At 38.1% G+C, this 12,887-nt stretch overlaps 1 protein-coding gene across 39 annotated transcripts in view; it reads left to right on the top strand.

The window, feature by feature from the left end:
* CLHC1 (clathrin heavy chain linker domain containing 1) overlaps nt 1–2,389 on the top strand; it is a 43,310-nt gene extending 40,921 nt beyond the window's left edge. For 24 of the 39 annotated variants that reach the window (XM_081589559.1, XM_081589563.1, XM_081589555.1 and 21 more), the window contains 2 exons: nt 533–712; nt 2,060–2,389. In XM_081589559.1, the coding sequence (XP_081445685.1) occupies nt 533–712; nt 2,060–2,256 (377 nt within the window). In that variant the 3' untranslated portion in view covers nt 2,257–2,389. The remainder of the gene's footprint in view (nt 1–532; nt 713–2,059) is intronic. The other 15 variants (XM_081589569.1, XM_081589568.1, XM_081589574.1 and 12 more) reach the window with 1 other exon arrangement.
* Nucleotides 2,390–12,887: the final 10,498 nt, after the last annotated feature.

A 12,887-nucleotide genomic window follows, 5' to 3' on the forward strand; every position in this document is an offset into this window, starting at 1 on the left:
CTTTCTGGTTTGAGAACAAAATGGTCTCTCTCAGATTTAGACTGTTAGCTTTCCATTTACGTTTACAAATCAGAGAAAACAAAAGCAGTGGTTCTAAAAAGTCTTTTATTCCAAGAGGAAAATCTGACTCATAGTGCATCTGTTTTAGAAGGAAAAATTCTTTTCGTCCTGCCACCCTACCCCCTTCCCACCAATGATTTCTAGAATAAAACCGAGATCCAAAAGATTAAGTGACTTATCAAGCTATGATTAAAATTCAGGTTTCTTGATTGTTAGCCTGGTCTTTTTTTTATACTACATTTCTTTTCATGACAATTTTTCGATAAATTTTTGCTTGTACTCATTGTTTAGGTAGTTATCCTTTGTTTTTTCTATACTGAGTAGGATTTTTTTTGATTGGAGATAGTAATGTTGAATTCATTGAGAGCTTTGGAAGGATTGGAAAACGAAGAGTTGATTGGCAAAGATAAACATTAGCTAGTCCCACATCATATTAGGATGTTGAGATACAGTTTTTCATTTTTGCTTTTAGATGATCTGATGCAGCTAATAAAATCATGTCCCAACATTGAATTGATTCAGTGTCTCACTAAAGAATGGAAGGGGAAACCACCATATTTATCTTTTGGTCTTGCCGTACTTCACCTGTTCTCTGTAGACATGAAAAAAGTTGGGATTAAGCTACTTCAAGAAATAAGTAAAGGTGGGAAAGGTAAGTGAAGTAAAATTTTGTTGTAGAAGAAATAGTAAGTGAGTTATTTAATGAAAGGTTCAAGATTATTATGTTTGAGTTAACTCTGTCTTCCTCAGAGTTCTTTCTTGGCACGTTAGGAGTTTATAAAGATTACATGTCAATAATACTCTGTTGGCAATAGTGTATATTTATTGAGAGGATTAGAATGAAGAGAGATTCTTTATGAAGCTTGAGGAGAACATCATAATTATAATTGCTATGACTACTCTAAAAACTTTATAAATATTAACATGCATATATTTAATAATTTTTATATATACTTTAAATGTTATTTAGACAAACTTTGTTTCTTATTCCCAAACTAAATATATATGTAAATGTTATTTACATATATAATTTACTCTGAACCTCACTCTGCAATGCAATCAAGAATAATTAGATATCAATTTTTTTCTTTCCTTTCTCTAATTTAATATAGAAATTTGATCAGATACCTTGATTTTAAATTATTACATGGGGCCAAAGAAAGAAGAACAAATTACATGAAAACATATTTGGGAAGATAATTTAGAAATTATCATTACAGGTATCAACTAAAATATTTTGTTTGATAGAAAAATAGTAATCATGGTAGGAATAAAATAACAGTGATTACAATATCCTGAATAGAGATCCTCATTCATCAAGTATCGTAAGTAGTGAAGGTAATAGATGAATGAGTTTCATAAATAGTCCCAAAGAGGGTGACTATAATTGATTTTAAAAAGTAATTATGAAAATAATTTTTTTATAAATAATATCATTAGTTTTCCTTAATAAACAAAATCCTTCTTTTATTTCCTTTAGAAAAACATTTGTTATAGAAGCCTCATCATTAAAAGGTCTCTGTCTAGAAGCTGGATGGAGGTTTTGCCAGAGATTTTTTTAAATCCTTAGGGTAGCACTATTAGGGCATTTATGAAAGTGAAGGATCATGAAAAGTTGACCATCAGATTTGTTAGCTAGTTCCTAGTGGTACCTTAGAGACTGAATGAGGCTGGTCCCACAGTCTTCACTTTCTGAGTTCCCTGCATCTCAACCTTCAGCATCTGCTGACCTTACCAAGAAGGAGATGAGTGGAAGAATAGGGACTGTGAGAAATGGTGGAGGATTGAATTGAGGCATAGAAAGGTTAACGAAAAAGGAGGAGAAAGAACTAACACTTGAGTACTTACCATGAGCTCAACTGGGAACTCCACATGACACTTAAAGGAATTGGATCTAATAGGGATGGAGTTGAAATGATACCTCTTTATTTTTGAAGAATTGTTAAGTATGAATTATCAGAAGAGTGCTGTACTATAATATTGGATTTTATTTCCTCAGATGCAGTTGAACAACTTATGATAAATGATCCATTTTGCTCCCTAGAAAAGTGGCAAGAAGTAGCAAGTGTATGTTTACAGAATGGCTTTGACCAATTATCTAATGACATCATGTCTGTTCTTCGATCTCAAGCTGGGGTTACAGAAATTTCTGAAGAGGATGATACAGTCAACTTAATGCAGCATGTTTTTTGGTAGTTCTACATCTTAACCAGTTGAGGGAGCCTGTATAACATTTTATGTATATTGGTTGGGCAAACTGATTTTGGTATAACTTATAAATAAATCTGGGGTGTGAAGGTCTCAGAAATAAATCATGCTTCTTTTATTATGATGATGTTTAGATTTGTCCTTGATATATTTATACCTTTGCTTTCTTTTTTTTTAATATGGTCATTTTATATATTAATCTTTTTAAAATTTTCCTATTTTTTCTTTTAAAAATGTTTTTAATTTTTATTTTCTATTGAAGTATAGTTGATCTACATCATTGTGTTAGTTTCAGGTGTATAGCAAAGTGATTCACTTATACATGTATCTATTCTTTTTCAGATTCTTTTCCCATATAGGTTATTATAGAATATTGAGTATACTTCCCTATGCTATATAGTAGGTTCTTATTGATTATCTATTTTATATATAATAGTGGATATATGCTAGTGTCAAACTCCTAATTTATCCCTCTCATATATTGACTGGGTAAAAATCTAAGAGCATAAGTCTGTATAAATCTCAGTTTAGGTATTACTAAGGGCATAAGTTAATATCTAAATATACTCCATTCTGGTGATCTGATTTAACAGCAAGAACTGAGAAAGGTGTGAGTAGTATCCTGTCTGTTAGGTGATTTCTCAAATATTAAATGCTATAAGCCTGACTTTAACGGCAGGATGTCAATTCAAGGTTTTCACTGGTGAAAACCTCGAATATAGTAATTTTGTACTACTGACTCAAAGATGTGCTCCAAGCTTTGGTGTTTATAAATGGCAGTGTTAAGCTTCTACTATAAAATGAGAGTTTCAGCATGTTCTTATTTAGAGAAAGAATAGCCAGATTTTGCAAATAGATAGACCTGGGATATCTCTGTAGGTATGGAAAATGGCATTCAAAACAATTTTGGGTAATTTCAAGTCTCTAAGGATTTGATTGAAAACTCAGAGTTCTATGTCTTGGACAGGTGTTGATATTCAAAATAGTTAATGATCAGATCAGCATGGCATAGGCATCAATCAAAACAGAACAGATACCTAACTAATCAGAATAGCTTTCAGCCCTTATGCCACCTCACATCTCACATGCTGCAACGAAGACCCGGCTCAGCCAAATGCTGCTGCTGCTAAGTTGCTTCAGTCGTGTCCGACTCTGTGCAACCCCATAGACGGCAGCCCACCAGGCTCCACCGTCCCTGGGATTCTCCAGGCAAGAACACTGGAGTGGGTTGCCATTTCCTTCTCCAATGCATGAGAGTGAAAAGTGAGAGTGAAGTCGCTCAGTCGTGTCCGACTCTTAGCGACCCCGTGGACTGCAGCCTATCAGGCTCCTCTGTCCATGGGATTTTCCAGGCAAGAGTACTGGAGTGGGGTGCCATTGCCTTCTCCCCTTATGCCATACCGGAGCATAATAGCTGAATGTCAGCCTTGATCATAGACCATGGTAAACATGAGCTGCTATTAGAGAATAAAAGAGCATAAGTATTTCCCTCCTAAATTATTGAATGTATACATTTTATTTTATGGGCTTCCCTGGTGGCTAGGATGGTAAAAAAAAAAAAAAAATCAGCCTGTAATGCTGGAGACCTGGGTTCGATCTCTGGGTTGGGAAGACCTCCTGGAAAAGGGAATGGCAAACTTGAAATCAGATAGCTTCATACTCAGATTAAAATTCTTCCTCTTCCTCTGTGTAAAATATGGGCTATTTATCTCCCCTAAAGGTTTAGTGACGTGTATGTGTAGTATATTTTGTAGTAAGAGAACTTAGTAGAAGATAACCCTTATTTTGATGTAATAGGTCCCAGAAACACATATTCCTCTGGCTTATACTTACTGAATCCCACATATCTGTCCATTTATACTTGTATAATTATTCCTCTTTGGAGTATTTCATATAACACACCTTACTGCCTATATTAAGCTATCTGTTTACACTAATATGAAGATTGTTGGGCTTACCTTATAAATCCAGAAGAGTATTGACTGAGTTCTCAATTTTCCATATATTGGTAAGTACAGTCCTGGAGAATTATAATTCAGTTTTCTAAAATGTAATATTTTTAAAAGTAATACATATGCACAATTTAAAAACCAACATAAGTGCTAAAAGAATCAGTTCAGTTCAGTCGCTCAGTCGTGTCCGACTCTCTGCGACCCCATGAATTGCAGCACGCCAGGCCTCCCTGTCCATCACCAACTCCCGGAGTCTACCCAAACCCATGTTCATCGAGTCGGTGATGCCATCCAACCATCTCATCCTCTGTCGTCCCCTTCTCCTCCCGCCCCCAATCCTACCCAGCATTAGGGTCTTTTCCAATGAGTCAACCCTTCGCATGAGGTGGCCAAAGTATTGGAGCTTCAGCTTCAACATCAGACCTTCCAATGAACACCCAGGATTGATCTCTTTCAGGATGGATTGATTGGATCTCCTTGCAGTCCAAGGGACTCTCGAGAGTCTTCTCCAACACCACAGTTCAAAAGCATCAATTCTGTGGCGCTCAGCTTTCTTCACCGTCCAACTCTCACATCCATACATGACCACTGGAAAAACCATAGCCTTGACTAGACGGACTTTTGTTGGCAAAGTAATGTCTCTGCTTTTAAACATGCTATCTAGGTTGGCCATAACCTTCCTTCCAAGGAGTAAGCGTCTTTTAATTTCATGGCTGCAGTCACCATCAGCAGTGATTCTGGAGCCCAAAAAAGTAAAGTCTGACACTGTTTCCACTGTTTCCCCATCTATTTCCCATGGAGTGATGGGACCAGATGCCATGATCTTAGTTTTCTGAACGTTGAGCTTTAAGCCAACTTTTTCACTCTCCTCTTTCACTTTCATCAAGAGGCTCTTTAGTTATTCTTCACTTTCTGCCATAAGGGTGGTGTCATCCGCATATCTGAGGTTATTGATATTTCTCCCGGCAATCTTGATTCCAGCTTGTGTTTCTTCCAGCCCAGCGTAAAAGAATAATAATATCTAATAATATTTTTATTTCTATCCTTCATGTTAGCTATGATTTTTGAAAATAAAAGATGAAGGATGGAAAAAAGAAAGGGGAGGAGAGAGGATATTTCAGCAGCATTGATTCTTTGTGTACTATGGCTTCACACCTTTTTTTCTTTGAGGCATATATGATTGATAGAAAGGTACTATGTATTCATTGACAGACTTGGGGAAAAATGTACACATGAAAGCCAGTAGGATGAAAAAAAAAAAAAGAAAGCCAGTAGGATGGATTAGGTACATAAATCTGGAAAAAGCTTGAAACAGCAGCCGTTGTTGTTATTACTGTTAATCTTCCTTTGGTTTTAACCAAAATGTTTTTCCTCCACTCATTATCATTCTTCTTTGTTAGCGTTACTTTTGGCAGTTTTCCCAAGGAAAGTGAAATTTGTCAAGTGAATCTAAATTAAAACACCTAGAGATGGAGCTGGTGGAAGAACAAGAATATAAAGTCAAGTGAGGGAAGCACAAAGAGTTGAGCTGTGAACAGTACAGGACTGGAAGCCATGAGAACCTCCCGATAAGCTGCACTGAAAGAGGTATAATATGAACCTCATGGCATAGGAGCCCATGCTGTAGACCGGTTCTACCATGATCTAGCTTTGTGTCATTTTCCTGTTGAATTTATTTTGACTAGATAATTCCTTTTGTCATTTACAACTCAAAACTTCAGTAATTCCATAAAGGAATAATGGTTTTCCAGTGCTTTTGACCTTCTGCCTAAATTGTAAGTATCAAGAGTCAACATCACTATCAATAACACATTCTGAATACCTATTTTATGTATGGTCTCTGTTGTCAAGATTACAGCTACAGTAGGAAGAGACAGCATATTGTAAAAATAACAATAATTCCTTAGTATTATCTAATATCCAGTCTATATTCAGATTTCACCAGTTGCTTAAACATGCCTTTTTACAGTTGAACTGTTCCAATTAGGATCTAAACAAGGTTCATGCATTCTGTTGTTGTGTCTCTGCATATATTCTTCCTCCCTCTTTTTTCCGCTCTTGCCATTGACTGATTAGACTGGCTTGTTTGTTATTGGCAATGTTCCACATTCTGGATTTGTCTGATTACTTCCTTTTGGTATTGTTTAACTTGATTTCCTTTTTCGCATATTTCCTATAAATGGAAGTTAGCTGTAAGGACTTAACTACATTTAGGTTCAATTATATTGGCAAGGATGCTTCATTGGTGATGCTGGTAGTGCTAGTGCTAAATTGCTTTCAGTCGTGTCCGACTCTTTGCGACCCCATGGACTGTAGCCCACCAGTCTCCTCTGTCCATGGGATTCTCCAGGCAAGAATACTGGAGTGGGTTGCCATTTCCTTCTCCAGGGTATCTTCCTGACCCAGGAATTGAAACCGTGTCTCTTACGTCTCCTGCATTGGCAGGCAGGTTCTTTACCGCGCCACCTGGGAAGCCCTCCAGGATCCTCTGCCCGTGGGATTCTCCAGTCAAGAATGCTGGAGTGGGTTGCCATTCTGTTCTCCAGGGGATCTTCTCGACCCAGGGATAGAACCCAGGTCTTCTGCATTGTGCGCAGATTCTTTTACTGTCTGAGCCACCAGGGAAGCCTGTTCTTGTAAAGGGCTTGAAAACATGCTGTTTCTTCTACCTGGAAGGCTCATCCCTTTCTTTTTTACCTAGTTAAGAATTTCTTTTAATTCAGATCTTACCTTGGTTAAAAATTCCTCAGGGAAGCCTTTTATGACTTCCTTAATTATGCCATGTTTCTTTTTTCTAGGCTGTCCTTTATTGCCATTATCATGGTTACAGTCAGGGATAGTACTTTTTATTGATGGCAAGGACATCGCATTTTGAGGGTATGGAAAATGGGGAAAGGATACTGTGTTAGTTTTCTAGAGTTGCTGAAACAAAAGTACCACAAACTGAATGGCTTAACCACACAGATTTATTGCTCACAGTACTAGAGGCCAGAAGTCTGGGATGAGGTGTTGGCAGGGTTGGTTCCTTTAGAGGATTGTAAGGGAATGATTTGCTCTAGGACTTTGCCTCTCTCTATGGCTTATAGGTGACCACCTTCTCTATATTTTTAATGTCATCTTCCCTCTGTGTCTAAATTTCCTTATATGTACACCAGTCATATGAGATTAGGGCCCACCCTAATGACCTCATTTTAACTCTGTAAAGACCCTATCTCCAAATAAGGTCACATCTTGAGATACTGGGATTAGGGCTGCAACATAATTTGAGGAGGACACATATGATTCAACCCATAACAGTTACCATTATATCACCAAATCAAACACAGTATTGGGTACAAAGTAATTTCAAAAAGTAGTTCAATGAATAAATTTCAGGCTGGACCTGGAATCTTTCATATTTAATGCCAATCTTGTGAATTAGCTTTACTCTTGCTTTATTTTACTGGTAAATTTGATTGAGAAATAAATATACATATACACAATAATACATTCTAAAAATTGCACAGTTATGACTGTAGAGCACAATAATTTTTCATGAAGTCAACACATTTCTGTAACCAACTCCCAGATGAAGAAACAACACCTCTGGAATCCTAGAAGCCCCCTTTCAGTCACTACTGTCCCCCTCCCAGAGACAGCCATACCTGACTTCTCATACCTCAGATGAGTTTTGCCTGTTATTGACTTTTAGGTAAGTGAAATCAAAATATATTTGTTTTTATGGTATTCATCCATGTCATGTAAATTTGTTTATTCTCATCACTCTTTATTATTCCATTGTATAAGTATACCACAATTCTACCTAGATGGGCATTTACATTATTTTTAGTATGGGACATACACATAGTACTTTCATAAACATTTTTGTACATGTCTTGTACATGAAGACATGTGCATTTCTATTGGATTCCTGCTTTGTTTTTTAGGTTGCATATTACTAGGTATTGGGTCATATTAGTAGCTATAGTTTTTTGGGTCAGCACTGCATTAATGTTTGATTTATGACATTGTTCTCTGACAGCTGTAATGAAATAGCTATAATAGAAATTCTCCATTGGGTTAGAAATAGCCAAAATCCATCATATTTTTCTAAACACATGACTTTATAAAGTAGATTTTTTTTTTTTGCAGTTGTAGGTTCAAAGCAATATTGAGCAGAACATACAGAGATTTCCCATATACTCCCTTTCCCTACATAAGAACAGCCTCTCTTGTTATCAACACCCCCTCATACCAGAGTGGTACATTTGTTACAATTGATGAGCCTACAGTTCTATATCGTTATCACCCAAAGTCCATAGTTTACATTAGGGTTCACTCTTGGTGTTGTACATACTGTGGGTTTGGACAAGTTTATAATGACATGTATCTACCGTTATAGTATCAGACACAATAGTTTCACTGCCCTAAAATTCCCCTGTGCTTTACCTATTCATCTCCCATGGTATTTTCATTTTCATACAAGGCATCTCTGCCTACCATATTTGAAGAGAAATATTTTTAAAGTGTTCTCTGTGTGCCAGACACTGTGCTAGGAACAAATTCCATCCACTTTCATTTATCTGAGAATGTCTTAATTTCTCCCTCACTGTGTCTTAATTTCTTCCTCACTCTTGAAGGACAGTTTTTCTGGATCTAGTATTCTTGCTTGACAGATTTTTGTTTGTTTGTTTGTTTTGTTTTGTTTTTATTAGCATTTTGAATAGCACTGCCTTTGAGCGCCAAAGCTTGTTTCTAATTAGAAATCTTAAAATCAAATTGAAGTTCCCTTGTATTTGATGAATCACTTCTTTCTTGCTGTTTTCAAGATTTTTTGTTTTTGTCTTTTGAAAGTTTGATTATAATGTCTCAGTGTGTGTCTCTTTGAGTTCATCTTGTTTGGAGGTCTTTGAGCTTTTTGGATGTTTATTTCATGTCTTTCGTCAAATTTGGGGAGTGTTCAACCATTATTTCATCAGATATCCTCTCTGCTCTTTTCTCTCTCTCTCTTCTTTTGGGACTTCCACAATGCATATTTTGATCCCCTTAATGGTGTCCTATAGGTCCCTTAGGCTCTATTTTTTCCTTCTTCAGTTTTTTTTTTTCTTTTTTTTTCTCAGACTCAGTATTTCCATTGTTCTATCTGCAGCTGAAATTTGCGTTTGAATCCCTCTAGTGAATTTTTCATTTCAATTATTGTACTTTTCAGCTCCAGAATTTCTTTTTGGTTTATTTTTAGGTTTTCTATCTCTATTGGCATTTTCATTTTGCTCAGCCATCATTTTCTTGTCTTCACCTCTCCCTTTAGTTCTTTTTGCACATTTAAGACAGTTGTTTTAAAGTTTTTGTGTAGTAGACCTGGTATCAGTTCTTTTTCAGGGGTAGTTTCTCTTGATTTTTTTCTTCCTTTGAATGGGCAATACTTTTCTATTTCTTTTATATACCTTGTGGGGCTTTTTTTTGAAAACTGGATAATTGAATCTAATAATTTGGTGACTCTGGAAATCAGCTTCTGTCTGGTCTCCAGGGTTTTCTGTTTTAATTGTTGTAGGCCATCTCTGTGCCAGAGATCTGTTTCAGGTGTAAACTTACAGTCTTCTCATCTTTTCTGAGCCCATGCTTTCCTCTAAGTGTGCACAATGACTTTCTAACTTCCACTATATATGGAGTTGCTTTTGAATGTCCTACTCTTTTGTAACTGTCCTTCAAAAAAGGAAAAAGAAAAAATGGAAGGAGGAAAAGAATGAGTTTGGGGCCTTCCCCTGGAAGTCACTTCAGCTGGAGCAGGGAGGGACTTGCAACAATGGAGAGAGGTGAATCAATAATAGTCAAAGGCCTCTTTGTTGAGCTCAGTTAGTGAGCAGGAATCAGAGGTCAGAGCACCCTGTATTTGGCAAACAGGGTTCTTCTTGCCCAGCCTGGCTTCTGCAAGCTATCTGCAGGTGCTCCAGGAACAGGTGCACAGCTGCCTGCCATGGGGCTAGGGGTGTGGAATGGGTAGCTGCTACTGTACTAAGAGCTAAAATTGACTGAAATCAATTGCACTTTACTGTTCAAGCCTTCCCCTGGAAGTTGCAAGCCTTCAGTAGACTCCAGAGTCCCAGAATAGTTATCTCAGACAGGTTCTGCAATTGTCATTTAGGTGGGGAGACAGATTCCTCGTGCTCGCTGTTCAGCCAGCTCCCCAGAAGCCTCTTTGAGGACTGTTCTCAGGGGATTTGTATTCTTAAGGAGATGGCCCTTTAAAAAAATTTTATTCTACATTAAAATGTTTTAAATTCTAGCACTTTTTCTCTTTTTGAGCTTTTCAGTTGAAGTAAGGATGACAGTGGGATGAATGAGGTGAGTTCGGGCCTGCAGTTGAGGGCTTTATTTTCTAGACATAAGATTGCTTTCCAAGGCATTTCAAAGGCGGTATTGTAGTGGGATCCTGTCCATCATGCAGCGATCCCACACTGTCATATGCTTGACCAGGCCCTCCTAGCCTGGCTGACTTTCCTGTTTCTGCTTTTGCGTGTTGAAGCACAGGCTGCCTGCAGAGTTGTTGCTTATACCATAATTTTAGCTTTGAAAAATTCTGGCATACCAGTCTTTTCTTCAGAAAAGTAAGAAATGTATACACAAAAATATCCCAGGCTGGTCAATTTACTGCCAGATTGTAGAAAGTCTGTTTTCTTAAAATCACTGAAGTGGTTTCAAAACCAACTGAAGAGAGTATCTGGTTATTCTACTTACACCATATTCAATCCTTGATTCAGAGTGGGGATGAGATTATGACAGAGTTGAAAACAAGAGGCATGTCTTTGTGTCTATAAACAAAACCCTGACCTAGGAAGTAATTATAAGAATTACTTGTTATTTTCTTATCAGCCCTTCTGCTCATGTATGCTATGCTGTGCTGTACTCAGGCACTCAATCGTGTCCGACTCTTTGCGACTCTTTGGACTGTAGTCCACCAGGCTCCTCTGTTCATGGGATTCTCCAGGCAAGATTACTGAAGTGGCCATGCCCTCCTCCAGGGGATCTTCTTGACCCAGGGATCAAACCCGCATTTCTTACATCTGCTGCATTGGCAGACGGGTTCTTCACCACTAGCTCCAGCCCTTCTGCTCACAGATTCCCACACATAAAGTATATAACTGCCTTTGAAGGGAACCCATGAGCCAAGGTCAGCTTGCTTTCACTTCACGTTTGGGTTTCACTTGTCTTTGTTCCTCAGCTCTGCCTCCATCAAAAATAAAACAGTGTGTTGTCAGTCAAACAGCTTGTAATTTCCCCAGGCCCACAGAGTATGAGGAGTAGAAAAATCAGCAATGCTTGAAGCTTCCTGAAGACGTGAGTACATGGACATGAAATTATTTGTAAGTCAGACTTTCTCAATCGCAGCACTGTAACATTTTGGGCAGGTGCTTCCCTGTGGCTCAGTGGTAAAGAATCCACCTGCCAATGCATTAGACTTGGGTTCAATCCCTGGTCTGGGAAGATCCATGGAGCAACTAAGCCTTAACACCACGACTACTTGGCCCACAAACTAGTGTCTGTGCTCCACAACAAGAGAAGCCACTGCAGTGAGAAGCCCGTGCACCACAACTAGAGAGTAACCTCCCGCTCGCCACAACTTGAGAAAAGCCTGTGCAGCAATGAAAACCCAGCACAGCCCAAACCAAACCAAAACAAAACGTTTTAGACAGATAATTTTTTGTTGTGTGAAGCTGTCCTTGCCCTGTAGGGTGTTTAGCGGCATTCTGGCCTTTATCCACTAGATGGCGGTAGCGCGCCCTGCTCCCCCACACCCGCACCACAACTAGCGGGGTCAAGCAGAAATGTCTCCTGGCCTTGCAACGTCGTTAAAACCACTGGTGTAACTTTTCCTAATTAGTGTAAAAACCCTACCAGTCCACAGTTAAACATAATAATTATTCTGTGGGTCAAAGATAGCCAAATAATTGAATATACTTCTTTTATTTCTCTCCCCTACTTAAATCGTTATTTTACCACACAGATCCAGGAAACATCCTGAGATAAGTGCACGAAAACAAGCAAATAAAATAGGGCTTATCTCACTTTCAGTTCATAACTCAGAAATATAAATATTTCATGGATTCTTGGCAAGAAAGAAATAACTGATGTGCCTAGATTCCTCTCATAGTCAGAAGCACACAACCCCACAACCTGAGCTGCCTGCCGCTGGCAAGTTCTGCAGAATACCACCCTACTTCAGTTATCTGGGGGGCACAGTAGCTTCTCTGTTCTGGGAACTGTGAAGCCTCAAATTTATCCTTTTTGCTTCCCACCTCTTCAGTTAGAAGCCCTGTTATATTTTCAGGCTGTGAGAATGCTGACTTTGAAGAGTAGAAACCAAGGACAGTGCCCTTGTTGGCTTGTTGATGGTGCCTTATTATTTTGCTGTTTGCCATGCAGGATGATAAAGCTAACTCTAATAGAAGAGAAATGGACAAAACCATTGAATTTACCAAGATTTGAGATAGATTTCTTTCTGGCCGCTAGAGAAAGCCACAGACATGATGACAGGATGGAAAGTATAACTGTTTGCAAAAAGAAAAAAAATAGTGGAAATGGGATTGTTTACCTTGAAGAAGAGATTGAAGATGAGTCATGAGTTGTCACTAAACAAGCTTATGTTTTCTACCTCTGCCTAAGAGAGCAAAAAGAAATCAAAACCTAGAG

The sequence above is a fragment of the Giraffa tippelskirchi genome, chromosome 4 (genome assembly GCF_054371585.1).
Source record: "Giraffa tippelskirchi isolate mGirTip1 chromosome 4, T2T-mGirTip1v1.2.pri, whole genome shotgun sequence".
Lineage (NCBI taxonomy): Eukaryota > Metazoa > Chordata > Mammalia > Artiodactyla > Giraffidae > Giraffa > Giraffa tippelskirchi.